The sequence below is a fragment of the Rhinopithecus bieti genome, unplaced genomic scaffold (assembly GCF_001698545.2).
Source record: "Rhinopithecus bieti isolate Rb0 unplaced genomic scaffold, ASM169854v2 scaffold_29388, whole genome shotgun sequence".
NCBI lineage: Eukaryota > Metazoa > Chordata > Mammalia > Primates > Cercopithecidae > Rhinopithecus > Rhinopithecus bieti.
In genome coordinates this window covers 2469680-2496858 of record NW_016813389.1, presented here as the reverse complement: position 1 = coordinate 2496858, position 27179 = coordinate 2469680, and the positions used below count along the sequence as shown (strand labels likewise).

The window sequence follows — 27179 nt, the reverse complement described above, 5'->3', positions numbered from 1 at the left end:
TGGATGGGTGGATGGATGGATGGATGGATGAGTTGATGGACAGATGGGTGGATAGGTGGATGAGTGGATGGGTGGATGGATGGATGGGTGGATGGGTGGATGGATGGATGGAAGGATGGATGGATGATGGATGGATGGGGTAATGGATGGATGGGGTGGTAGATGGATGGATGAGTGGACAGGTGGATGGACAGACTAACAGACAAATGGATGAAAAGCCAACTTTTTGGACAAGGGCCCTTAGAGGCCCAGGGATGCTCACCATTGACCCGTAGGTCAAACTGCAGCTCTGTGCTACCTGCCACATTGGATGCCACACAGCGGTAGCTCCCAGCATCAGAAAGCTGGGCTTGCTCAATGCGGAGAACTCTCCCATCCGCTGATACTGTCACTCCCATCCAAGAAGAGACAGGTTGGTGGCCCTTGAACCAGGAGACATCTGGGGAAAGGAAGAGAGATGCAAGGGGGAATGGAAGAGAGATGCAAGGGGGAATGGAAGAGAGATGCAAGGGGGAATGGAAGAGAGGTGCAAGGGTGCTGCCAGCCCGTCAGACTCTGCTGGTGTGGTGGGCATCCAAGAGAACCTTCCAGGGTGGCCACACTGTTTGTTCAGGCATTGGAGGTCAGAGTTCTTCATTCACAAAAGGGAGTCGGGGTGGAACCGGGCAATGTTGCCCAAGACAGGACCAAGGGTGAAGAAGAAGCCCTGTGGGCAGAGGCTGAGGCAGCCAGGAGCAGAGAGAGTCAAACTCAGCCCTGCCCTCCCCCTACCAGGAGACTCCCTCGCTTAGGGAGCATTAGAGAACGTGGACCAGCCCAAAGCAGCAGCCTCAAAGCCAGGCTGGAACACTTGTATCTGCAGCTTCCCTTCATCCTGCCAGGCTGCGCCCCCCTGGAACTCAGCAGGCATCCCCACGAGAGGGGGCAAATATCCCCAGGGCTCATAGGCCACAAGCAAAGCAGGGTGGGCCTAGTTCAGATGGGAACCGGAAAGGGGCCCTCCTCCTGGGTTACTATAAGCCTCACCCAGTCCGCTGTGCAAACACCCACAGCCAGACCCCAGCGCCCGGCCCTTTCCTCAACTGCTGGTCTACAGGGGAGGACCCTACAGACCGGATGATGACTCTGAGGTCCTGATCCTCGCCCCCAGCCCCGGACAGCCCTGTGAAGTTGACTGCGAGTAGGTGCCCTGCAGGCCTGTTTCAGACTCCGGGCTCTGGACCCTAGCAGTGCCTTGGCCCGAAGGACGTTGTTGAAGAGGAAGAGAGGAAAATGAGAGAAATGGGGGGAAAGACCTGCTGATTTCTTCCCATTACGTCCAGAGGGTCCCTGGGTCACTCGCCAGCCTCATTAGACAGTGAATTGGGCTGGAAGTAGCTTTCGGCCAAGAGGAGGGGTCTTACCAGGAGGGGGCACGCCCGAAGCCAGACACTCCAAGGTCACTGAGGCATTTTCCAGCACTGCCTTGTTGACTGGGCCTGGCTCGATGTTGGGGGGCACTAGGGGCAGACAAGGAGAGACCCAGCTTGGTAGGTGTAAGCTCTGGGCAGCTCTAATCCCAGCCATCCCAGCAGTGCTGCTCCCTGCTCCCCATAGAAAATCCTAGACAACAGGGCTCTAAAACAACTCACGTCCTCAGACTAAGCGACACCACTCCTGGAACCAAGCCCAAGACCAAAGAGCAACAGGCTGCCACCCTTACGACAATCATACAGCACCCAGCCCCTACCCCAGGACAGCCAACAGCCAGCACAGCCAGGGAAAGGGACAAGGACAGGGATTTCCCTGCAAATAAACTCCCAAAATAAGCAAAGGCAAATATGAATGTGGGCAAGGTCTGCTACTAAAAATCCCACCAAAAGCAGCCAAAAGGGACTACAGAGCTATTGCTAATGCTTTCATTTTAGGACTTTCTACTTCCTCTGAAGTTAAGTGCACAACTATGACTGAAAAACCTCCTCCCCCTCCCTAGCCACACATCCCAGCCCCAAGGGTCCCCAAGGGATCACCCAACATCCTTGGCCTGGGCCCTGCTGGCCACCCACGTCCTCACCCAGAACCTTCAGGGCCACTTCCCTCTTGCTCTCCCCAGCCAGGTTGGTAGCGGCACAAGTGTAGATGCCCTCATCCCTCAGGTCCACCTTCTCAATCTGGAGGGGAGGGGGCAGAGAATGTGCCACAGGGCTGTCAGAGTGATGACAGGACATAGTGAGTGGCCAGGCTGCTGCTGAGCCCGGGGTCAGGAGCAGTGAGGCATGGGGACACTTTTGGCTCTGGGGGTCGGGTTTTGAGCCAAGCACTCAGATGCCAGGGATTCGTCTGATCTCCAGGCATACCGTTCCCTGTCCCCCCCGGCCGACATTTTCTCCCTCTGACAACTGAAGCTCCTAGGACTGGGAAGAGGCTGAGGCTCACCCTTTCAGGCAGAGAGGGCCCTGGGCCCTTCCTATCCCCAGGCTGTTGGGCTTTCCTCAGAGTCTCCAGGAAGCCCCCAGAGCAGCCCCTCCACCTGTGCCCAGCTGGCTCGCCAGCCCTGGGACCCCTGCACGTACCTGTAGGTTCCCCCCAAAAGCTGCCAGGGCTACACCATCCTTCCACCAACGGAGGCTTGGGGTAGGCACCCCATCCCCTATGCATTGGAGGGTCACAGGCTGCAGGAAAGGAGCTGTGATGTTCTCACCCCCAATGATACTGACAGATGGGAACTCTGGTAAGGGAAAGAGTCAGGAAGAGCCTGGGTCAGAATCAGGAGGGGTACAGTGGGCACCCAGCAACCCCCTCAATACCTGGGGGTGAGAAGGTGGCCTTGAAGGGCTGGCCAAAGGGTGGCATCTAGCTTCTGCCCACCATATCCCCCAGACACATGGCTTAGGGGAAAGAGCTCTAGACTAGGAGCCAGCAGAATAGTTATTCCCTTTAAAAATTCTCCCATCCATCTATGCACCCACACATCTATTCATGCATTTATTCATCTGCCTATCTGTCTGTCCATCCATCCATCCATCCACCCACCCATCTATCATCTATCAATCCAGCCAGCCAGCCATCCACCCACTCACCCTTCCATCCATCCACCCACCCATCCATCAATCCACTCATTCATCCACTCACCCTTCCATCCATCCCTCCACCCATCCACCCATCCAGTCATCCATCTATCCACCCACCCATTCATCCATCTACCCACTCTTCCATCCACCCACCCACCTATCCACTCATCCATCCACCCACCCACCCCACCCACCCATCCATCCATCTACCTACCCTTCCATCCATCTACCCACCCACCCATTCATCCATCTACCCACCCTTCCATCCATCCATCCATCCATCCATCCATCCATCCATCCATCCATCCATCCATTTATCCATCCACCCTTCTATCCACCCATGCTTCCATCTATCTACCCATCCATCCACCTTTCCTTCCATCCATCCATCCATCCATCCATCCATCCATCCATCCATCCATCCGTCCGTCCACCCATTTATCCACCCACCCATTCATCCACCCACCCACCTACCCATCCACCTATCCACCCACTGATCTATCCATGCATCCTTATGTGTGCTGAGCATCTACTCTGTGGCCAGAACTATACTCAGCCCCTAGACACAGCAGGGAAAGGCAGCTACCATGCTGCCCTCTCAAAGCTCACAGAGGTGGACAGTGGAGATGGACAACCAAATAAGTAATCCCAATGTAGTGGGTGGAGGGCTAAGGCATTGAGAGGTTGGGTAGAGCAGATGAGAAACATGGTAGAATCAAGGAAGTCTTCCTGGAGGAAGAGTATTTCAGGATATGCCTGAAAGATAAGGAGCTAGGCAAGCAAAGAGGAGGGAGAATGTTCCAAGCAGAAGGAACAGCATACGTAGACTTGAAGGTGAGAGAAAGAGGGTTGATGTATTAAAAGAACTAAGTGAAGTTCAGCGTGGTTAGCATGAAGAGAGCAGATGGAGAAAGAGGAAGCTGGGGGAGAGGAGTGACGCCTAGGGGCTGGACAGGACAGAGGATAAGTGTGGTAAGTGGCCCAGCCAGCCTCTCACACCTGCGTCTCTGTAGGGAACTGGGAAGTCCAGCCCAGAAATGCCATCCAGAGAAGACCAGCCCCATGTCCTTCCAGGCCTGCCACAGTCCTCTGGCTCCACCCACCCCTGGCATCTCAGGCTACCCACAGCCCCAGAACCCCAGGTGCCCACTCACCATGCACAGACACCTCCACCTCGGCCCCGGCAGTGCCTGCCTCATTGGTGGCCTGGCAGGCGAAGAGGCCTGAGTGGTCCAGCTCCACATGGTCAATGTGCAGTGTGGTCCCCTGTGAGGCCACCTGCACCCCGGCCAGCTCCTCAGCTGGGCGACCATTCTGCAGCCACCTAAGGTTAGTAGGGAGGAGGGCAGGTCAACCTGAGGCCAGGGAAGGCCAGGCCAGGCAGGACAAGTGGGAAGCCTAGAAGCTCCTCCCACCTGCTCTTACCAGCCATAGCTCCAGGCCTCTTTCCCAGTCCTGGGAACAGGAAGCCTCTCTCCTGTCCACTTTCCCCACAACCTGCAAAGCACACGCTCTCTGCCCACCCCCAACCCTGGCCTCCACCACCCCAGACTCACTGGATAGTGGGTACTGGGGAGCCTGAGGCCTGGCAGGGAAGTTCCAGGGGCTGTCCCACGATGGTGGTCACCTGTCCCAAGCCTTCAGCCACCAGGAGCTGTGGGGGCACTGCAGGCAGAACACACTCCTGGGTGTTTGCAGCTGAGCAGCCACTGGCCGCAAACCCTCCCAAGTCCTCAGCGCCTTCAGAGCGAGGCCCAGCCTCACCTCACCCTCAGGTCTCCCTATCAGTGGCCGCTTCCCCAGGAGGCCTTCCAGGGCCACCCAAGGAGGGTGAAGGGACACCCTGGGCTCCTGAAAGGCTCGGGCCTGATTATTTAACATCTGCCTCCCTGGCAGACTGAGGGCTCAGGAGTCCGGGTGGCCTTGTTCCCAGCTTCATTTCCAGTGCTACACGGGGCCAGCATAGCACTAGTACCTGAGATGCTTCAGCAATGGAAGGAAGAGCAGGCGAAGGCCCTACCCACCCTGCTGGGACCACACCCACAAGCCGGCCTTAGGAAAGTCTCCGCAAAGGGCCCCTCCATTGGTAGAAGGCAGAACGAGGTTTTCCGTCCTGGGTGACCCGGCCCAGGGTCCTGGGCACGGTCAGAGACCCTTGATCCTGAGGCTCCACCCTACCCACTCCTAGCCCTGCCAGCCCCTCAGCCCAGGCCTCAGTGTCCTCATCTGTGTCATGCGATGTGGGGACACTGGTTACTTCTCCCCACCCTCCCTCCACTCCAGGAGCTCTCTCGGGACAAGCACGCAGCAGGCCTGGGCAGAGTCCACAGCCCAGGCAGCTCTGAGTGGAGTGGGCCGGGCTCACCCTGCACCTCCACGGAGTACTGCAGCATGGCTTCCCCGGCAGGACTGCTGGCCACACAGCTGTACAGGCCCGTGGATGCCTCCCCAGGGCTCTCCAGCCTCAGCACGCTGCCTCCTGTCTCCAGCTGAGACTCGTTGCTCTCTGCTACGGGCAGCCCCTCGTGGTGCCAGGTGAGGGTTGGGGGCGGGTGGCCTCTGGCCACGCACTCCAGCGCCACGGGCCTCCCAGCCACAGCCTTCACCACGTATGGTCTTCCACCGGCGCCCTCGATGGTGGGTGGGACTGGAAAAGAGGCAGGGGGTGGCTTGGGGACCGCAGCCGGACACCAACCTGTTCTCATCTCAGCCCAATAGGCCCGCTGAAGCCCCTCACCAACCCCACTCCATGTGAAACACTTCCTTCCCTCACCTCCACTGGCTGAACCCCCTGCTCAGACCCTGGGGCAGCGTTCTCACCCTCCTCAGGCCCTGGGTGCACCACCCCGCCCCTGGGTGCTGACTGTTGCCTCTCCATCCCTGCTGCTACCCCGACAAGCCCAGCATGAGTGGGACCAGGGCTGGCCTACTTGCATCCCCAGTGTCTACACATGGCAGGTCCAGTACCTGCTGGACTCAAATGAGACCCCCAGGGCTGGGACAGAGCTCTGCTCCTGGAAGTCCCCTCCCTCCCTGGTCTCAGGAGGCAGAAGACTGGGGCAGACCTGAACCCAGATAGCTTGGCTTGGGGCACTCCTAACTTAGCCAGCGACGGCCAAGGGGACCAGATGTTAACTATGCTTGGAGCCCATGGTGGCCACGCCAGAGGGGAAATTTCTCTCTTACCCTCAAGGACCCTCTAAAGTTGCTGAGCTGATGAAGCCATTACCAGGGGACAAGGGGCAACCGTGGCCTGGGAAATGCTTCTTAACCTTATTTGGGCATAAGACCCTTTGAAAATTTAATAAAAGCATAGACATACACATTTTCTATTTCATTTCCTGGGGGACCGCGGGTCCCAAAATAAGAGTCCCTGAACTAGCAGTGGGGCCATCTTCAGAGGCTGCCACGGAGCCCATGCAGCTCAACGGCCCTCTGGGGTCCCTGAGGCTCTGACACCCAAGCCCTTTGCATCTTTGGAAGCCAGAGCTCCCGAACTGACTCCCCACGGGGGGCCGGGCTGACCCCTATCAGCTTGCACGCCGCCCTCTCACACTTCACTGGGGCCTGCTCAGACCCATCCAGAGCCACCGACATCCTTTCCTCTGAGTTCTCCTTCGAAGGTCCCCAGAGCCAAGCCCCTCAGGGCTGAGCTGATGCTGAGGTTCCCAGCGTGAGGTCTGGAGTCAGATCTGCCCACGTATGGACCGGGTCCCACCACCTCCTAGTGGTGTGAACCTGGAGAAACCTCTCTGCTCCAGGGCTTCACCGTGACCATCTGTAACTGGGGACACGAGAGCTCAAGTCCCTTTGCCAGCTGATCAAATGAGCTGATGCTGCAAAGTGCCCCTCTGGTCTAGCTTACAGAAGTGACTAACGAAGGGCAGTTAATTATTGTGGTGGTCACAGGGGTCTGGGCATGGTTTAGTGAACACGCTCACACCATGAGGGGAGACCTGGATTCTACACTTAGCTCCGCCATGGCCTCCCAGACAAGCCTTTCCACTCCTGGCCTCAGTTTCCTTACGTGTATGAGGAAAGTTGCATGAGCTGGGAGGACCCTTCTCCCTAGATAATGATTTGGCCCCATTACCCTTTTGCCTCTGACCACTTCAAGTGGCCACCTCGCCTTCCTTTGGAGACAGGCAGGGGCCACCATGACTGAGTCCCTCCCACTGCCCATGCCAGCTGCCATGGCCCCTGGCTGCTCACCGTAAACGTCCAGCCTGGTGGCCTTCTCTGCGGCCCCCACAGCATTGCTGGCCTTGCAGGTGTAGACGCCGGCATCTGAGCTCTGGGCCCTCCCCAGCTGCAACTGCCGACCGCCCCTAGTGTAGACCACCTCGGTGCTGGAGGGGAGCAGGGCCCCGTCCTTGAACCAGGTGATGTTTGGGGTGGGCACTCCTCGGGCCTCGCACAGAAGCTGCACCAGGTGGCCCTCCATGACAGCCACCTCACCTGTCTCGTTGGAGCCCCAGATAGTGGGGGGTGCTGAGAAGGAAAGTGGTAGGGGCTGGTCACAGGCAGCCCCTGAGACCACTGGCATCTTCCCCAGGCCAGCAGACTCATGCCTTTGGGCCACAAGACACACCACAAGCTTCCATTGTGGGGACAGAGAATGCATGGGGACAAGGAGGGCAGGGTCAGGGGACAGATGGGAGAGGCCAGCATGGGGACATGCTGGTGTGGAAGGTGCAGGAGGTGGGGGTGGGGCCCCAGGCTTGGATTCCGGGCCCCGCTCTGCCTCTAACTCACTGGAATACCAGGGGTAAGCCACTTCCCCTCTCTGGGTCTCAGTCTCCCCATCTGTGAAATGAGGGGCTGGACTAGATGAGGACTTCGCACAGGGCTGGTCACCCACCACCGACGCTACCCAGAACTATTCTGGGGGGCGCACGGGCACAGCATGAAATAACCACATCTCAGAATGAAACGGCTACACCCCTCCCAAATCTTCTTCTATCCTGATTACAGCAAGGAAAGGCTGCATGTGGTGCTACTATGCACGTCCCTGAACTTTCTAGCACTGTCTAGTCTCTGCTTTTTAGCACAAAGAGTGCAGATGCAGGCTGGGTGCCCTCTGCGGAGTCCATGCCTCGAGGATTTACAACATTGCTTTATGGGGTGTGTTTGTTTTTTCAGCTTCCTTAGCCAAGCGGCACTGGTTTTCTGCTTACCGTTTCCATATTAAATATCCTTTATAAGAGTAAGTTATATTTAAATACATGTGTTTCAGCATAAGGAAGTGTGACTCATTTAAAGAAAAGTAAAAGAAAGCATCATTCCAAGAGGTTCAAAAGTAGTAAATTTGGGCCAGGTACAGTGGCTCACGCCTGTAATCCCAACACTTTGGGAGGCCAAGGCGGGAGGATCACTTGAGGTCAGAAGTTTGAGACCAGCCTGGCCAACATGGTGAAACCCCATCTGTACTAAAAACACAAAAATGAGCTGGGTGTAGTGGCAGGTGCCTATAGTCCCAGCTACTCGGGAGGCTGAGGGAGGAGAATCGCTTGAACCTGGGAGGTGGAGCTTGCAGTGAGCCGAGATGGTGCCACTGCACTCCAGCGTGGGCAACAGAGAAAGAATCCATCTCAAACAAACAAACAAACAAACAGTAGTACATTTTTAGAGCTGGGATGGAAACTACGGGTTTGGATAATGCTGGGCCAAATACCCTATCCCCTGACCCTGACCCTCACTCCGACCCCGGCTTTCTTGGACTCAGGGATCACTTACCAGGTCCCCCATTTCAGCCCTCACCCTCCCTCCAAGGCAGCAGGCAGCCGGGCAGGAAGCTTTCTGTGTAGCCTGTGGCAGGGTCCCGGAAGGCGTTGGGGCTCACCATGAACTCGGAGCTGGAAGTCCCTGGCCTGCTGACCAGCTGGGCTGAAGGCCACACACTGGTATCGTCCCTCATCCCCCACGTGACTGCTGGTGATCCTGAGAACCTGGCCATCCTCCTGGACCTGCAGGTGAGGGCCTCCAGGAAGGACAGGCCTGGAGAGACGGGCAAGGGAAAAGTGCCAGTAAGGCCGAGGCGCTGATGGGGGCAGGCTGCACACAGGGAGTGTGTGGCTTCATTAGCACCAAGAGGTGGGAGCAACGCAAAGGCCCAGTAAGGGAGGAACGGATCAACAATGTGTGGTCCGTCCATGCCACAGAGCATTATTCAGCCACAGAAACGAAGGCAATTCTGATACTCTCCACAATACGGATGAACCTGGAAAACATGCCGAGTGGAAGAAGCCAGGCACAAAAGGCCACACACTCTATGTATGATGCTAGTGATGTGAAGTGCCCAGAACAGGCAAGTCCATAGGGAAGGAAAGCAGGCTGTGGTTGCCAGGCGCTGGGGAGAGGGGGACAGTGACTGGCTGCTGATGGATCCGGGGAGTCCTTTTGGGGTGATGGAATGTTAGGAACTAAATAGAAGTGAAAGTTGCCCAATGCTGCAAATGTACTAAATGCCACTACACTGCACATCTTTTTTTTTTTTTTTTTTTCTTGAGACTGAGTCTTGCTCTGTTGTCCAGGCTGGAGTGCAGTGGCGCGATGGCTCACTGCACCCTCTGCCTCCTGGGTTCAAGCGATTCTCCGCCTCAGCCTCTCAAGTAGCTGGGACTACAGGCGCCCGCCACCACGCCCGGATAATTTTTTTGTATTTTTAGTAGAGACGGGGTTTCACCATGTTAGCCAGGATGGTCTTGATCTCCTAACCTCATGATCTGCCCGCCTCGGCCTCCCAAAGTGTGGGGATTATAGGCGTGAGCCACTGCACCTGGCCCACTGTACACTTTAAAATGGCTAATTGTATGCTATGTAGATATTTTTTGTTTGTTTGTTTTGTTTTGTTTTGTTTTGTTTTGAGACAGGTTCTCGCTCTGTCGCCCAGGTTGGAGTGCAGTGGCTTGATCTCGGCTCACTGCAAGCTCCACCTCCTAGGTTCAAGTGATTCTCTTGCCTCAGCCTCCCAGGCAGCTGGGATTACAGGCGCCCGCCACCACGCCTGGCTAATTTTTTTTTGTATTTTTAGTAGAGACAGGGTTTCGCTATGTTGGGCAGGCTGATAGCTCCCGACCTCAGGTGATTTGCCCGCCTTGGCCTCCCAAAGTGCTGGGATTACAGACGTGAGCCACCGCGCCCAGCCTGTTATGTAAATTTTACTTAGAGAAAAAGTGAGTTTAAAAAAAGAGGCTGGGCACAGTGGCTCATGCCTGTAATCCTGGCACTTTGGGAGGCCAAGGCAGGAGGATTGCTCGAAGCCAGGTGTTTGAGACCAGCCTAGGCAACAAAGCAGGACCTCATCTGTACAAACATTTTTTAAAAATTAGCCCGTTGTTGGTAGTGCACATCTGTGGTCCCAGCTATTTGGGGGGCTGACGTGGGACGATCTCTTGAGCCCAAGAAGCTCCGGAGTTTGAGGCTGCAGTGAGCTGAGATCATTCCACTGCACTCCAACCTGAGCAACTGAGCAAGACCCTGTCTCAAAAAAAAAAAAAAAAATGGAAAGGTTAAGTGACGAGAAGACCCGAAGACCTTGCTGAGGCAAGAGTGGGGTCTCCCTGGCTCATTTCCCACTGGGTGGGAGGCGCCCCTACAGCCCTCAGTCTGGGCCCTGGGTGACACATGCCATGCCTATCAGCTCCCCCAGAAGAGTTCAACCTCCCCCACATCCAGCAGGTCCAGTCTAGGCACCACCCCACGACATCCTCTGGGGGAGCCACTCACTGCCTGTCCTTGGTCCACTCCACCTGGGGCGTGGGGACCCCTGAGGTCCAACACTGCAGCTCCACATCTGCACCAGCCAATCCCAGCACCTCCTGAGCGGCCCCGGCTCCAAGCACGGAAGGAGGGGCTGGAGGTGAGAAGGGGTGATGGGTGGGAAACTGTTCAAACCCTCCAAGCCCTGCCTACCACGGGGCCTTTGTCTCTGCAGACCCCCAGTCTGGGCCCTCTCCTACCCGACCTTCCTGGGAAGCCCCCTAGAACCCTGGCCAGATGGGCTTGCCCTGGAGCCCTCAGCGCCCAGGCTGCCCTTTTGTAGCACTTGTGACAGTAATGACTTTGCTAATCACCTGTCTAATGTCTGTTCCCTGAGCCCGACAGCTCTGTGAGGATGGGGGTTGGGTCTGTCATGGGCCCGTCTGTGCCCCCTGCTCTCCGCAAGCAATGTCTTCCCTCTCCCTCCGTGTGCCTGCAAGAGTTGGGGCTACAGGGTCAGACAGACAGCTCTGTGAGGATGGGGGTTGGGTCTGTCATGGGCGCCTCTGTGCCCCCTGCTCTCCGCAGGCAATGTCTCCCCTCTCCCTCTGTGTGCCTGCAAGAGTTGGGGCTACAGGTCAGACAAGAGTCGGGAGTTGCGGGGCTCAGGCCTCACTCACTGAGCACGAGGAGATTGAAGTCCTTCTGGGCGGTCCCAGCCTGGTTCTCTGCCCGGCAGGAGTAGAGCCCAGAATCACCCTCCTGGATCCTGGGGAAGTGGAGGGACTGGCCCCCGTTCAGGAGGCGGTGGCCACCCACCTTAGGGATCTGGGTAGGAGAGGCCAGAGGGAGCCAGTAAGCGGGGATCCAGCCACCACCCCCAGCATCAGTAATGAGGAAACTGAGGCCCGAGAGGTGGCCGGTGGCCGGAACGGTGCCATGCTCTCTGCCACGCAGCCCCCTGCCAGGCTTCATCACGTGACCACCATCCTCCACTGCCCTGAACCCCAGAGCACCCCCAAAGACACCTGTCACATCTCCCTGCCCCACCGTGGCACACGCAGGAACGCCCATCCAGAAGGCCTGTCCCCAGCCCAAATCCCACCCATAGCCCACCCACCTCGGGGGGACACCCACCAGCTGCCCGTCCTTCAGCCACATGATCTCAGGGACTGGAAAGCCGTTCGCATCACACTCCAGCGTCAGGGACTGCCCGACCATGCCCGACACGTTGGCCTTGCGTCCATCCTCCCGGATGCTAGGGGGCACTTGGGGGCAAGGAAAGCCAAGGAGCTGCTTCCCTGCCCCCCTAGAGCCACAGCCAAAGGGACCCTGTCTGGGCCATTCCCTGCCCTTCATCACTGGGGTTGGAGGAGGTCTGCCTGTCCCCATCCGCCCAGCCACAAAGGGTCCTGTGGACCTGCAGATGGCCGCAGCAGCCTTGCCCTGGGACCAACACACCCCCAGTCGTGCCCAGGCCCAGCTGCCACCCTTTCTCACACTCAGCTTTGCAGGGTGCTAGAGTCCCCTTGGATCCATCTGGTTCTACACCCAACCTGGTGTCACAGTGACCAGGGAGGGTCCCCCTGAGTCAGAATCTCTGAAGGTGAGGCCTGGCCATGCTTTTGTAACAAATGTCTTAAGCAAGTCATTACAGGGCAACTGGTCCTGGAGAAGCAGCAGGTGGCATTAGGAGCTGTTAGAACTGCCCAAGCGAGGTCAGTTCAGCCTGCTGGCAGAGACTACTCCCCAGCCCACCCGCACTGCCCGTGTTAAGGGGGGTCCCCTTCCTCTGCACATAGCACCCTGGATGTGGGGGTGGGCACGCTCCCTGCTGAGGACGAGAATGTGAGAATAGGCCAATGGTAACAGTTTTAACCCGGAGGTGGGCTCTGGGGCTCTGCACTGCCATCCATGCTCATTTTCAAAAGTAATTTTTTAAGTTTATTTTATGTGGAGACAGGATCTCTCTCTCCCAAACTGGTCTCGATCTCCTGGGCTCAAGCAATCCTCCTGCCTCAGCCTCCCAAAGTGCTAGGAGTACAGGCCCGAGCCATCACGCCCAGCCAAGGGGTCATTTTAAACTATCTTCACCTCTAGACCCGTATCAAAGACACTGATGGAATTCCAGGTGCTTCCCCCATACTGTCTCCGTGGGGGTCTCTCTAGGGAAGTGGGGTGTCCAGTACAACCTGCCACTCTCCCAGCCCCCCTCAAGATCTCCCCGTCACTGGCACCTGGTGGCAGGACCTGATCCTCCTGTGTAGGAAGCTCTCAGGTGTTGGGGAACTGGCACTGCCACACCTGGGCACCCCGTGGTACTGTCAGACCCCCAGCATCACTGTGGGCCTCTGGCCGGATGCAGTCCTGGGAGGAAGACAGGCCCGTCCCTGGGTCCCTGCCGCTTTCCTCTCCTGCCCCCAGCTCTGGCTCCCTGCTCACCATAGACCACCAGCTTGGCTCTCCTGGACGTGGAGCCCACCTCGTTGGTGGCCTGGCACTCGTAGTCTCCACTGTCTGTGGGTGAGACGGAGGCCAGGAATAGAGACCCCTCTTCCAGCACCGCCACACCTGGCCGGTCATGCAGGGGCTCTGAGGACGGGCCCTTCCGCCATGTGATCTGCGGCTTGGGTGTTCCTGGCAGGGTGCACAGAGTCATCAGTACGTACACCCTGACACCTTCCCCTCCATACCTGCACTGTCCCCCACACGTTTCTTCTGTGCAAAAGGGGCTGACCCTCCAGGGATGACTCCAGGCACCTCCGTCCCCCCGAGGCTGGGAGGAGCATTTCACTCGGAGCTGTGGGCGCCCCCACATCTGCCACCTACCCACACTGTCCATCCATATGGCCTCCCAGGGTGCCTGAGGGACCAAGGCAGGGGACTGCATGCCTGTTTTCTGGTTCTCTTCAGAGCAAGGCCCCATCCAGTCCCCTCATTTAGAACTGCACCCCAACTGGCACCCCAACTGGCAACCCCAGCCCCTGCCCTCCCTGCTTTTCAGCCATTGTCCTCCACTCTCCAGTGACCGGAGGATGCATCTGTGATTCAGGTCTCTGTTGCCTCTTATCTGTGTGCCCCACCCCACAAGGGCCAGGCTCTTTGTTTTTTTCTGTGGTGTGACTGCCAGCCTCTAGCACAGTGCCTGGCACTCAATAGGCACTAAATCAACGAACGAGCCGAGCCTGCCGTGCTCCAGCACCCCTGCTTTGTGCCCTGGGGTCAGGGCCTGCAGGAGGCCCCAACTCTGCTCAGCCTGCTCCTGCTCCTCCCTCCACAAGCCTGGGCCAGTCACTTTGCCAGCCACCACCCCCAGCCCCACCATGAGTGCCACACCCCCCAGCCCCTTGACCTCTAGGACACACCCCATGTTGGTCTGTGCACACAGCCTGGTTACACAGTAGGTGTGCCAGAAACAGCTGCCCACTGGGCTGAAGTGGAGCTGTCAATCACGGGCCCCAAGGACAGGGCCTGCCCAGAGGGGGTCCTGTGTGGGCCGAAGCTAACAGCCCAGTCCTCCAAGTGACCCCTTTGAGGCACACTGCCCAGATGTCGCAGCATGAGCCCCAGGCACGCACTCTGCTGCTGCTCTCCTGGCCATAGCTCTCACCTGCCCCCCGACCTCCGCCAGCGCCGACTCAGGGGAGATCGGCACGTCACTCCCAACTGCCTCTGCTGCCACCACTGGTCATCAGGACTGTTGTAGCTAACACTGATTATCATTAGAAAGGCCTGCCCCTGGCAGCGGGGGCCCAGGGGTAGACAGGTACACTGTGGGCCGCTCACTCTTTCACCCTTTGAAGGACCAGTAAGCGTGGTGGTGGGCAAGAGATGGCACATGGAAGGCACACTGGCATCATCTCTGCAGGAGGGTGCCCTGCCCACTCCGCCCTACCCTGACTGCCCACTGTAAAGTGCCAGAGACCCTCCCTGCTGGCATGAGGGAAAGGGAGGGCCCAGGGCCCTGCTCCACGTTCACCCATACTCTGCGTGTCCTTGGGCAACTTATTGAATCCCTCTGTGCCCGTTTTCCCCTGGAATCCTCTGCCCAGAACGCAGGCCAGAATGTCCCATCACCAGCGGCTGCTACCCCTACTCCCCACCGTGGGGATACACACCATACACACACAACACGATACACACACCACACACCACACTACATACACAAAACACCATACACACATACCACACACAAACATACACACCAAGCACTACACACACAACACACTATACACCAAACACCATACACACACCACACACGACACACATACCAAACAACACACACACCACATACCACATACACACCACATACTACATACACCACACACTACACACACCACACACGACATACATACCAAACACCACACACACCACACACCACATACACACCACATACTACATACACCACACACTACACTCACCACACACGACATACATACCAAACACCACACACACCACACACCACATACACACCACATACTACATACACCACACACTACACACACCACACACGACATACATACCAAACACCACACACACCACACACCACATACACACCACATACTACATACACCACACACTACACTCACCACACACGACATACATACCAAACACCACACACACCACACACCACATACACACCACATACTACATACACCACACACTACACACACCACACACTACACACCACACACTACACACACCACACATGACATACATACCAAACACCACACACACCACACACCACATACACACCACATACTACATACACCACACACTACACACACCACACACTACACACCACACACTACACACACCACACATGACATACATACCAAACACCACACACACCACACACCACATACACACCACATACTACATACACCACACTACACACACCACACACGACATACATACCAAACAACACACACACCACATACCACATACACACCACATACTACATATGCCACACACTACATACACCACACACGACATACATACCAAACAACACACACACAACACACCATATACACACCACATACTACACACACCACACACACAACATACACACACCACACACACCACATACACACCACACACCAACATACACACACACCACACACAGAGCATACATATCAAACACTGCACACACCACATATCACATACATACTACACACTACACACACCACACACTACACACCCCACACATGATACACATACCACAACACAACATTCACACTACACACCATGCACACACCACAAACATACACACCAAACACCACACACTACATACATATCACACATCACACTAAACACACCACCACACACCACACACAACATACACAACAAATACCATGCTCACACCACACACCACACACAATACATACCACACACCACATACAAACCATGCAATACACACTACACACACCACAAACATACACAGCAAACACCATGCACACACCACACACATACCAAACACTATACATACCACACACAACGTACACAAAATATACATCAAACACTACACACTACACATACCAAACCACACACACAACATACATGCCAAACACCACACACACACACCACATACCACATACTGCATACACCAAATGCCATATGCATACCACACACGACATACATACCAAACCACATACACCACACACCACATACACACCACATACTACACACACCACACACGACATACATACCACACACCACATACTACATACACACCACACACCACACACACAACATACACACACCACACACCAACATACATACCACACACAGAGCATACATATCATACACCACACACACCACACACCACATACACACCACACACTACACACACCACACATGATACACATACCACAACACAACATACACACCACACCATGCACACGCCACAAACATACACACCAAACACCACACACTACATACATATCACACATCACACTAAACACACCACCATACACACAGCACATGCAACAAACACACCAAATACCATGCTCACATCACACAACACACACAATACATACCACACACCACATACACACCATGCAATACACACTACACACACCACACACACATCATACACACCAAACACCATGCACACACCACACACACCAAACACTATACACACCACACACAACATACACAAAATATACACCAAACACTACACACTACACACACCAAACCACACACACAACATACATGCCAAACACCACACACACACCACATACCACATACTACAGACACCAAACACCATACACATACCACACACATAACATATATACCAAATACCAGACACACACCACATGCTACACACCATACATGCAAACACCATGCACACAAAACACCATACACACACCACACATTCACACATACACACCACACACTATGCATCATACACACACACTACATACACATCAAACAACATACACACACCACATACATATACACCAAACACCATACACACACCACACATCCCACACTCCACACAAGAAACACCATACACATACACACAACATACATACCAAACACTATACACACACTGCACACGCCAAACACCACATGCCACATACACACCACACCACACTACACACCGCACACACCACATACATACACCACACACAAACACCATGCACACCACACACAACATACACACCAAACACCGTACACACACCACACACACACCACACACACCAAACACCACGTACCACATACACACCACACACTACACATTATACAAAACACCGTGCACACCACACATACAACATACCCCAAACACCATATACATAGACCACACACCACGTACACACAGAACACATGCATGCACACATATCCCACATGACACACACACCACATACACGACACATTCACACACTCACACACATGCACACCCCCCTCTCATCTTCCTCAGCTTTTCCCAGAGAGCCCCCATACTTCCCGCCACCCTGGGGGCCAGGCCTTCCAAGCTGCTGGTCAGGAGGGGTGATGGGTTTCTGCTGTGGAACTTGGTTCAACACAGACAATCTCAGCCTAAAGCGCTCCATAGTGCAGGACAGCCCTGAAGCTCTGTGACAAGGAGATCCCCGGGCACCACCTGCTGCCCAGAGTCACTCATATCGCCCCCTCCCCACTGTGCAGAGTCCCACACACACCACACATACCACACACCACACACCACACACACCACACACACCACACACACCACACACCACACACCACACACACCACACACACCACACACCACACACACCACACACACACCACCAAGTGGGTGTCCAGGCTCTGGGCCTTCACGCCCCACCCCACCCCCAAGAGGAAGAGGCAGATGGTGTCACTGCAGGGCCCAGGGAGTCCCCATGAGAGTGCTGGGCTCAGTCCCATCCCTGTAGCCCTAAGAGCGCTCCGAGTCCAAGGCCACAGGGCTGTGAAACAGGGCCCGCCTGACCCGGAAGGAGGCCAGGGGCAGCCCAGGCGGCAGGCCGGGTGGGGAGAGGCAGTGCTATCAGAGGGGATTTGGGTGAGGCTGACAGGCTCAGGGCTGGCCCCTGACTGATCAAGGCTGCATGTGGCAGTCACGGGACACAGACAGGGCAGGAGTCCTGGGACTGGGTGGGTCCCACCTTCCACTATCTCCCACCTCCCGAAAGCTCAGAACGGCTGCTTGCTGTTAGCAGAGACCAACACAAGGTGGCGCCATAGTCAAGGGCCCGGGACCTGGGGGTGGGGGGTAGTGGGCGCAGGTGGCCAAGTGGGCAGGTGGGCAGCTCTGCGCGTGGGGATCCGGAGGGGCTCTCAGAGCTCCCACCCAGGTCCTGCCCCCTGCCTAGGTGGGTGCCATCCCTACCTGCCTCTCCCTGAGTACGTTCTGGGGCCTTCCTGGGTGCCCTGCAGCTCACGGATGAACCACCGAGACTAGAGATGCCCCCCAGGCTCCTGCCAGGCTTTGGTGACCTGCCACTTGCTACCAGACACCAGACAGCACCCTCCAGAGAACCTCAGCCCCACAGAGGGGAGGCGGCGCTGTCAGCCATGGAGGAGCCCAACATCAAAAGAAGCAACTGAGGAAGTGGCGGGGGCTGAGGAGGGATCTTCTGGGTGGGGCCGTGGGGTTCACAAAAAGGCAGAAGCCAGGCATCCAGCACATTTCCTGAGCCTTCCTAAGGTGCCAGCCCCGTACACGCATGGGGTCCCACTGAGTTCTCACAGCAGCCCCGCACAGAGAGGGCTGGTACAACCCCACTGTACAGACAGAGAAAGTGAGGCTCAGAAAGAAGATGGAAACTGTCCTGAGTTACACAGCCAGGAAGGGCCAGGGCAGGGTTCGGCGCTGGGCAGCTGACCCAAGGTGGCTATCGGCCCCGCACTGTGCTCCTGCCCCAAAGACAAGCCCAGAAAAGCTGGTTTGGCCAGAACCACTGACTCCATCCTCCGTGGGAAAGTCAGGGGCATGGGGAGAGGCGGGCTGACCACAAAGCCCCAACCCACAAGGGCCCTGGGCTGCCTCAGCCCCGGAGATCACACCCCCGATGCTGAGGGGCACAGGGGAGCAGGGCAGGGGTCACACTTGCCCATACTCTGAGTCACACCCCGGCTGTGTGACTTCAGGCAAGTCACTTAACCCCTTTGGACCTGGATTGCCCCTAATAAAAAGGAGTGAATGCTAACACCATCCTGCAGGGTTGACAATGGGATGAACTGTCTGGCGTGCTGCTGACAAGGAGCACGTGCCCTGTGGGCTCTGCCTGCCACGCACAACCCAGGGCACTGGAATGTGAGTGAGGACTCCTTCCTAGGCCAGCCCACCCCACCTCCCCAGGCCCACCCCAGACGCAGCTTCACCTCTGGCAGGGCACGGCAGGCTGGCGTTCTCTCCGGCCACTCGCTCCAGCAGGCCGCTGGTCTCATCAGCACCCCAGTGTGGTGGCTCTGTAGGAAGGCGACATGACCACACCCATACCTCAGGCCCAAAGCCTGGGACCCCTCAATCCCTGCTTCCAAGGAACCCAGGGCCAATGGGGAGGGCGTCCCCTACCAGAATCCTGGCCCCTAGCCTCCTGGCAAGCCCAGTCAGGCCCAGGGGTACTGACTCACCCCTGCAGGGAGGCCCCATGGTGCAGCCACCAGGGCTGAGCCCCACAGGCTGGGGAGGCTGAGCTGTACCCTCAAACACAAGGGGCCATGAGTGGTCCCTCTCAGCAGTGGCTTTCCAAACTTTCATTTATTTATTTATTTACTTATTTATTTATTTTAAGAGATGGGGTTTCACTATGTGGCCAGACTGGTCTCGAACTCCTGGGCTTAAGCGATCCGCCCACCTCGGCCTCCCAAAGTGCTGGGATTACAGGCATGAGCCACCACACTTAGCCCCAAGCTTGTTTTAAATTCCTAATAGTGAAACTGCTAGCACCACTGATCCAGAACTTTCTATGCGCCAGGTGCTTCACACAACTGGGGTCACAGAGTGTAGGTGACCGGCCTATGTTGTCCGGATGGCCCTGGGTCCAGTGCCACTCCCCAGTTACTGCCTCAGGTGCCTCTGTCCATCTAAGTACTCAGGGGCCCCACAGGTCACCGCCCAAGGGGAAGGAGTACAGGGAACCCCTGCTGGGAGCTCTGAGGACCACCTGGTCCATACCCAAGGGCTGACAAAGGCTCCTGGACACAGGATAGCTCTAAGGTCCAAGAAAGGGCCAGGGCTCTATCTGTCCCAGGAAGGAAGGGAACGGGCAGGCACAGAGCCCGGAACAGAGATGAGCACCTCCCAAGTCCAGGCTGCGGCTGGGAGAGCTGGGGAGAAGCAGGTTCTGGGGTCAGGGAGACTCACCCAGCACCCTGAGCTCCACCTCCCAGGCGTCCACCCCAGCACTGTTGGAGGCCTCACAGCGGTACCTCCCGGCATCAGAGGTTCTGACGGCCGCGAAGTGGACGGAGCCCTCAGGCCCCCGGCCCCGCAGGACCACGCCATCCTTGGACCAACTCAGCTGGGGCCCTGGGTTCCCCTCAGCCACACAGTTCAGATCCAGGGCTTCTCCCACCAGCACCTTCAGAACCCGAGGGCCTGGCTGCACCTGAGGGGGGACTGAGGGGCCACAGGAGGGGTATCAAGGTGGGGGGACTCAGGCGAGAGGGTCCCAGAACCCAGACCCAAGCCACATCTCAGATGTCACCAACCAGCAAAGTTGTCATGGAGCACAATCTAAGGCTGGCAGGAAAAGGCGTTGGGACACCCCACGTGGACTCCCCCAAAGTGAGTGAGCTCCGGTCTTTCACCTGAACACACGCACTCTCGTGAAAGACTCAACCCTCAGGGCTGAGCTTGTACATCCCTCTGTCCCCACCAATGTGCCCGACATCATTTAAGAACTGCCACTCAGGGCTGGCAGCAGTGGCTCACGCATGTAATCCCAGCACTTTGGGAGGCCGAGGTGGGCAGATCGCCTGAGGTCAGGCATTTGACACCAGCCCGGCCAATATGGCAAAACCCCATCTCTACTAAAAATACAAAAATTAGCTGGGTGTGGTGGCGCACACCTGGGATCCCAACTACTCAGAGGCTGAAGCACAAGAATAGTGCTTGAACCCGGGAGGCGGAGGTTACAGTGACCTGAGATCGTGCCATTGCACTCCAGCCTGTGTGACAGAGGGAGGCTCTGTCTCAAAAAAAAAAAAAAAAAAAAAAAACACCACTTGGGATTCATCCAGCTCAGTGCACAGTGGGGAAACTGAGGCAGGGCAGAGGGAGGTTGACTCATAATGGCCAAGCAAGGTTGGGAGGCAGCATGTGCAGAGGTGGCTCCAATCCCAGTTCAGCCAAGGGACCCTGCTCCAGCCAGAGCCTCAGTTCCCCCTTGTCACAACCCCTCCCGCCCCGCGGGATGAAATGAGGTGCAGCACTAAAGCAGCCAGCACAGAGCCTGGTGCCTGGCATGCTGTGGCTGGAGTCACTGCAGCTGGACATCATCGCTGCCCTGTCCTTCCCTCCCCCTGGCTGTGGCTACCCGTTCTTTCACCTTTGTGGTTTCAAGTCACTTTCTCATCCTCCATCTCACTCGGTCCTTCCTACATGGCAGGTGATGCCATCCACGTCTGCACATTTTGCAGAGGGGGAAACTGAGGCTCAGAAAGGTTATATGACTTGGCCAGAGTCGCCCCTCTCCCTCAGTGGATAGGAGCTGGCACCAACCCTGGGTCTGAGTGTCCAAGGGTCCAGGCCCCTGTGGGACCAGACTGCTTGGGCATAAAACAATTCTCAGAGCCCAGGGGCCACCCTGCTCCAGGCACTGCATGGGACACTGGGACAAGTGTCCTGGACCCTCGAGGGAAGCTGAGGTGCACCCACCCCCTACGCAGTTTCTGAGAAGGAGCCTGGATATAAGACCACCCATGGGAACCTGGCCTTTGGGTGGAGACCAGCCCCTTAGCCCAGGACCTGGATGCCCAGGAGGGCTCCCTGCCCAGGAGCACAGAGAGCATGGATGCCCCACCCTCCCGTCGATCTCTCTCTCACACACACCCGCTGAAAACAATAACAGCTTCCACCGTTCTGAGCATTCAATGCCCACAATGGGGTGGGCTTTATTGTGGCCTCACTTTATAAGAGGAGGAAAGCAAAGCTCAGAGAGGCCAAGTGACTGGCCTAAGATCACACAGCCAGTCGGTAGCAGAGTCGGGATTCAAACCCAGCTCTGGCAACATTGAGGCCCTGCTCATTACCCTGCCTCCCTGTTCCCGTGTCTCTCTCACACCCCCATGCAAACCTACGGGAACCCTGGTGCCGCCTCCCACTCTGGGCCTCAGCCTGTCCATCTGTAAAATGGGGTGTGAGCTTAGATCCAGGGCAGCACGCTTTTTCTGTAAAGAGTCAGGTGGTCAGGATGCTGGGCTGTGAGGCCAGGCAGGCTCTCTCCACCTCTCACCTCTGCCATCAGAGGGTAAAGCCGCCACCAGCAGCACATAGATGAACATCTGTGGGTGTGTTCCAATAAAACTTGTATTTATAAACACTGAATTTTTGTTTTGTTTTGTTTGAGACAGGATCTCGCACTGTTACCCAGGCTGGAGTACAGTGGCATGATCACAGCTCACTGTAGCCTCGACCTCCTAGGCTCAATCTATCTTCCCACCTCGGCCTCCTGAGTAGCTGGGACTACAGGTGCGGACCATTGCGAGTGGGTAATTTTTTATTTTTTGTAGAGATGGGGGTCTTGCTACGCTGACTAGGCTGGTCTCGAACTTCTGGGCCCAAGCCATCCTCCCACTTAGGCCTCCCAGAGTGCTGGGATTATAGGCATGAGCCACCATGGCTGGCCAACACTGAAATTTGAATTTCAGATAAATCTGAAATGTCACGAAACATTATTTGGTTGGTTTTTTTGTGCGTGTCCAATTATTTTAAAAAGTGAAAGCTCATGATCTCTGAAAACAGGAGGGCGGATTGGGCCCTGGGGCCATAGTTGGGTCTGTCTCGGATGCCTCTCAGGGTTCTTTCGGATGACGAGTGCCCTCCCTTTTCAGTGTATGACTCTCACTGGCTGGCTCCCTTTGAATGAGCCCTGGACTCACAGGGGAACGCCCCCTCCTGGGACCCTCCACCAGGCTGGGAACCAGAACCACAGTGGGGTACGTGGGGACCTCGGACAAGAGGAAGGGACGCACGGAGAGAGAGTGGCACCTCCTGTTATAGGTGCACAAAGTGCCTCATTGATGGCAGTGGTGGGAGCAGGAGCTCAGAAGGGCCTCTTGGGGGACGTTAAGATGCTCTCAGCAGGAGGGGGCTCTGTGGCACCTCACAGGCCTCTTCCCATCGCCATGCCCTGGGCTCCCAGCTGGGCCTCGCGCACCAGGCAGAGACACTCTCAGACCCACCTTCATGGGTTCCCCTCTGACCCCCTTCCTCCCAAACCCAGGTCCCCACGGCTCTCTGCCCTGTGTTCTTGGGGGCCTCTGAACAGCATCTCCAGGACCCCCCACGAGGTATGGGGAGAGGTGGAGAAAAAGTGTGGAGGAGAAGACACAGGCCTGAGAGAGACAGGAAGTGGGGGTGGCAAGAGGAGGTGGCAGAGGCACACGGAGGGAGAGGTGACAGAGCCTGACAGACCTGGGTGTGGGCTGCAGGAGGGGCACTGAGATACCTGAGGGACAGGCAGGGTGATGGGGGACAGGGAGGGACTGGGGCTGCCAACTGGTCCTACCTTTTACCCCAAGGACGTAGCGCCGGGAGGTGGACCCCGCAGGGTTACTGGCTGTACACTCATAGTGGCCGCTGTCACCCACCTGGACCTGGGCCAGACGCAGGGAGCCAGATGGGAGGAGGCCATGCCTGCGGGAATGAGGAGCACTGGTGAGATCTCTACTGACCCCACACACATGGAAAGGCTTCAAGACCCAACTTGAACCAGACACCTCCCCCAGGAAGCCTTCTGGTAATGAAACAGCACCCACCATCTAGCCCCCACCCCCGCCTCCACCCTCCCTGAACCACCAGGCCAGGGCCAGTCCCATGCCTACTGGTGTAAGAGAAGAAGAGCCCTCGACTAGGAGCCCACTGGCTTGGGTTCGAGTTTAAACTCTAAATCCTTCCTAGCTGTGTGGCCTCAGGCAAGTTGCTTCACTTCTTGGAGCCTCATCTATAAAATGGGCATGCTAACACAGCCTGTGTCTGGGCTAGAGCTGGTAAACGGAGTCCATGACAGGCTCAGCCCAGGGCCGGGAACCTGCCCACCGCTTGACACCTATTGACTGCAGGTGGCAACTCCCTCTCCTCTGCCACACACACCTGCCCTGCGTGTGGCATGAAGAAGCTGGCAGCCTTAGAGGCCCTCTGGTCTGGTGCCAGGGCCGGCCTGACTCTGACTACAGTTGCTTGGTGCTCTCAGTCCAGAACTGTGTTGAGGGTCCTCAGGAGGAAGCTGCGGAGCCCCCACCTGCACTGCCATCGTTATCCTCCCCAGTCTGCCTTAGCTTGATAAGTCACATGACCCCCATCCCACAGGGATGTAGGACCCCCAGCCAGGCTCCTGCAGCTGGGCTGGACCCCAAGGGCCCCCTGCAGACATGATGTCACTGGCCCATATGTGCTGGCTCTGCACAGCTCCTGCCTCCATAAAACAGGGAAGGCAGCTGCGGCCACTGACCCTGGCTGGCCCCGAGAGCACGCAGCCAGCACAGGCCGGTGTGGGGGGGGACTCCAAGGCCCAGTCGCTGGCCCTGCACTCACCAGCTGGGCTCTAGAACCCAGCAGGCCTGGGATGCTCCAGTCCTGGCCCCCACCTTGCTTTCTGCTGAGCCTCAATTTCCTCCTCTGCAAAACGGGGATTACAGAGCCCCTTATAGAATCCTTAAGGCCCTCATAGCCCCCACCTCGCAGGCAGCTGCAAGGATCACAGGAGACATGGCAAGCGAAGTGCAGGCCGTGCAGTCATTAAACAGGGCAATACCGTCGGTAATTCTCGGGCTACTAGCTGAGAACTCTGTCTCCCCATCTGTAAAGTAGGTCAATGACAGCCCCTTCCCAGCCATCCCCTCCATCCATTTGTCCCGAGCATCCAGCAGCCCCTTGGGGCAAGTTCTCTAAGGATGGCTGTGGATGACACAGTGGGTGGTGGTCTCTAGAGCCTGGGCACTGGGCTGGATTCCCTGGGTCTAACCTGCTGGGCCATGTGCTTGCTGTGTGAGGTTGGGCAAGTCACCTCACCTTCCTGTGCCTAATTCATCTCTTTTTGGAAAATAGAGCCATCAGTTGTGCTCATTGCTCACAGGGTTGTCAAAAGAACTGAATGGCCTAATTCATAGCACGGCGTCTGGAACAGAGAGGCACTCAACCCAGGTCAGCTGCTTCCACGGAGACAAGAGCACACGCATAAATAACACATAATGTTTTGCATGTTTTAAAACCTGCATCATGAGGTATATCACGACATAAATGGCATCATGAGTATATACATATATAGTTCTATTCACTCATTTTTGACTGTTGTGTAATATTCCCTTGTATGACCACACCACAATTTATGAACTCGCTCCCTTTTGAGTGGACACTTAAACATTTAGATCGTTATCTCCTCCTTCTTTCCTTCCTTTCTCCTTTCTCTCTGTCTCTCTCTCTCTGTTTCACACTGCTGTATGTGTCTCACATGCACTGGAGCAGGTCTCCTGGGCTACAGGCTCACACCCTCTGCTCTCAAAGATCTCACACCTTGCAGGGCAGGGGTTCTCATCAGAATCTCCCAGTTGCATGTGACACATGCTGATTCTCAGGCCCTGCCCAGAGACTCATTCCATGGAGGAGGTAGGAATTGGGGTTTTACTAAAAAGCCCTAGGTAGCTGATACAAGTGGCTGGGGAACCATCTCCAGGGACCCACTGCCTGGGGACATGAAGAAGCGCGCCTTCCCCAAGAAGCAGCATGGCAGAGCAGATAGGTGTGGGTCTTTGACGGCAGGTGTCCTGGTGAGAACCACCATTCTGCCTCTTACAGGCTGACCTTGGGCCAAGGACGCCATCTCCCTGAGTTTCAGTGTACTTATCTAGTATGAACTGATATCACGCACACAAAGCCTGAGGTGCCCAGGACATAGTATATGGATAACACCTGCTCATCTTTCAATATTGAGACATCATCTCCTCCAGGTCACCTAAACTGCCTTGCTATTAGTGTGACACAAATCCCCAGCCAGTGTCTGGGATCTCTCCCCAGTCTTCAATCAGCTGGGCAGCACTGAACAGGTTGCTCAGTCTTTACAGGACAAAGGAAAACGCGAGAAAACACCACGTAAATATGTATGTGTCCTGGCAATGGGTAAACATGTCCCCATTTCCCCTGGGTAGTTCTACTCTGTCTACCACTCCAGCTTGAATTTTCTCTTCTACAGCTTTTTAAAAAATTAAATAATGTTGACATGTTGACACCCACTAACCAAGGGCCAAATCCATTGGACGTTGAAACTTATACACTCAATCGCATTCCAGGCTGGGATGCAGTTCCCTAGACTTCATCGCAACACCTGGGCTGGCAAACAGGGACGATGTGGGCCAGTGGGAAGAGGTCTGGGCTAGAAACTGGAGTTCTGGATCCGAGGTCCAGCTGTGCTTCAGATATGCTGTGCAGGGCGGTCAACATCTCTGAACCCCATTTCATATTTGAAAAGGCAGCACCAAGTCTGGGCAACACGAGGAGACCTTGTCTCTACAAAAAATAAAAAATTAAGTGGGCATGGTGGCACATGCCTGTGGTCCCAGCTAATTGAGAGGCTGGGCTGGGAGGATCACTCGAGCCCAGCAGATTGAGAGCTCTGGTTGTGCCACTGTACTCCAGCCTGGGCAATGGGGCAAGACTCTGTGAAGAAAAATAAAGGTTGGGGACGGGGAGGAGAGAGACGAGAGAGACGAGAGAGAGAGAGAGAGACAGAGAGAGAGAGA

General features: G+C 56.1%; 1 protein-coding gene across 1 annotated transcript in view; it reads right to left on the bottom strand.

Annotated features, from left to right (window-relative positions):
- HMCN2 (hemicentin 2) overlaps positions 1 to 27179 on the bottom strand; it is a 182566-nt gene that overhangs the window by 81279 nt on the left and 74108 nt on the right. Inside the window, 16 exon segments of the mRNA XM_017848185.1 lie at positions 263 to 439; positions 1404 to 1499; positions 2054 to 2150; positions 2553 to 2707; positions 4205 to 4374; positions 4607 to 4715; positions 5416 to 5697; positions 7263 to 7541; positions 8893 to 9047; positions 10779 to 10905; positions 11432 to 11579; positions 11889 to 12019; positions 13194 to 13388; positions 19602 to 19688; positions 20587 to 20841; positions 23954 to 24081. Coding sequence (XP_017703674.1) covers positions 263 to 439; positions 1404 to 1499; positions 2054 to 2150; positions 2553 to 2707; positions 4205 to 4374; positions 4607 to 4715; positions 5416 to 5697; positions 7263 to 7541; positions 8893 to 9047; positions 10779 to 10905; positions 11432 to 11579; positions 11889 to 12019; positions 13194 to 13388; positions 19602 to 19688; positions 20587 to 20841; positions 23954 to 24081 — 2591 coding nt within the window.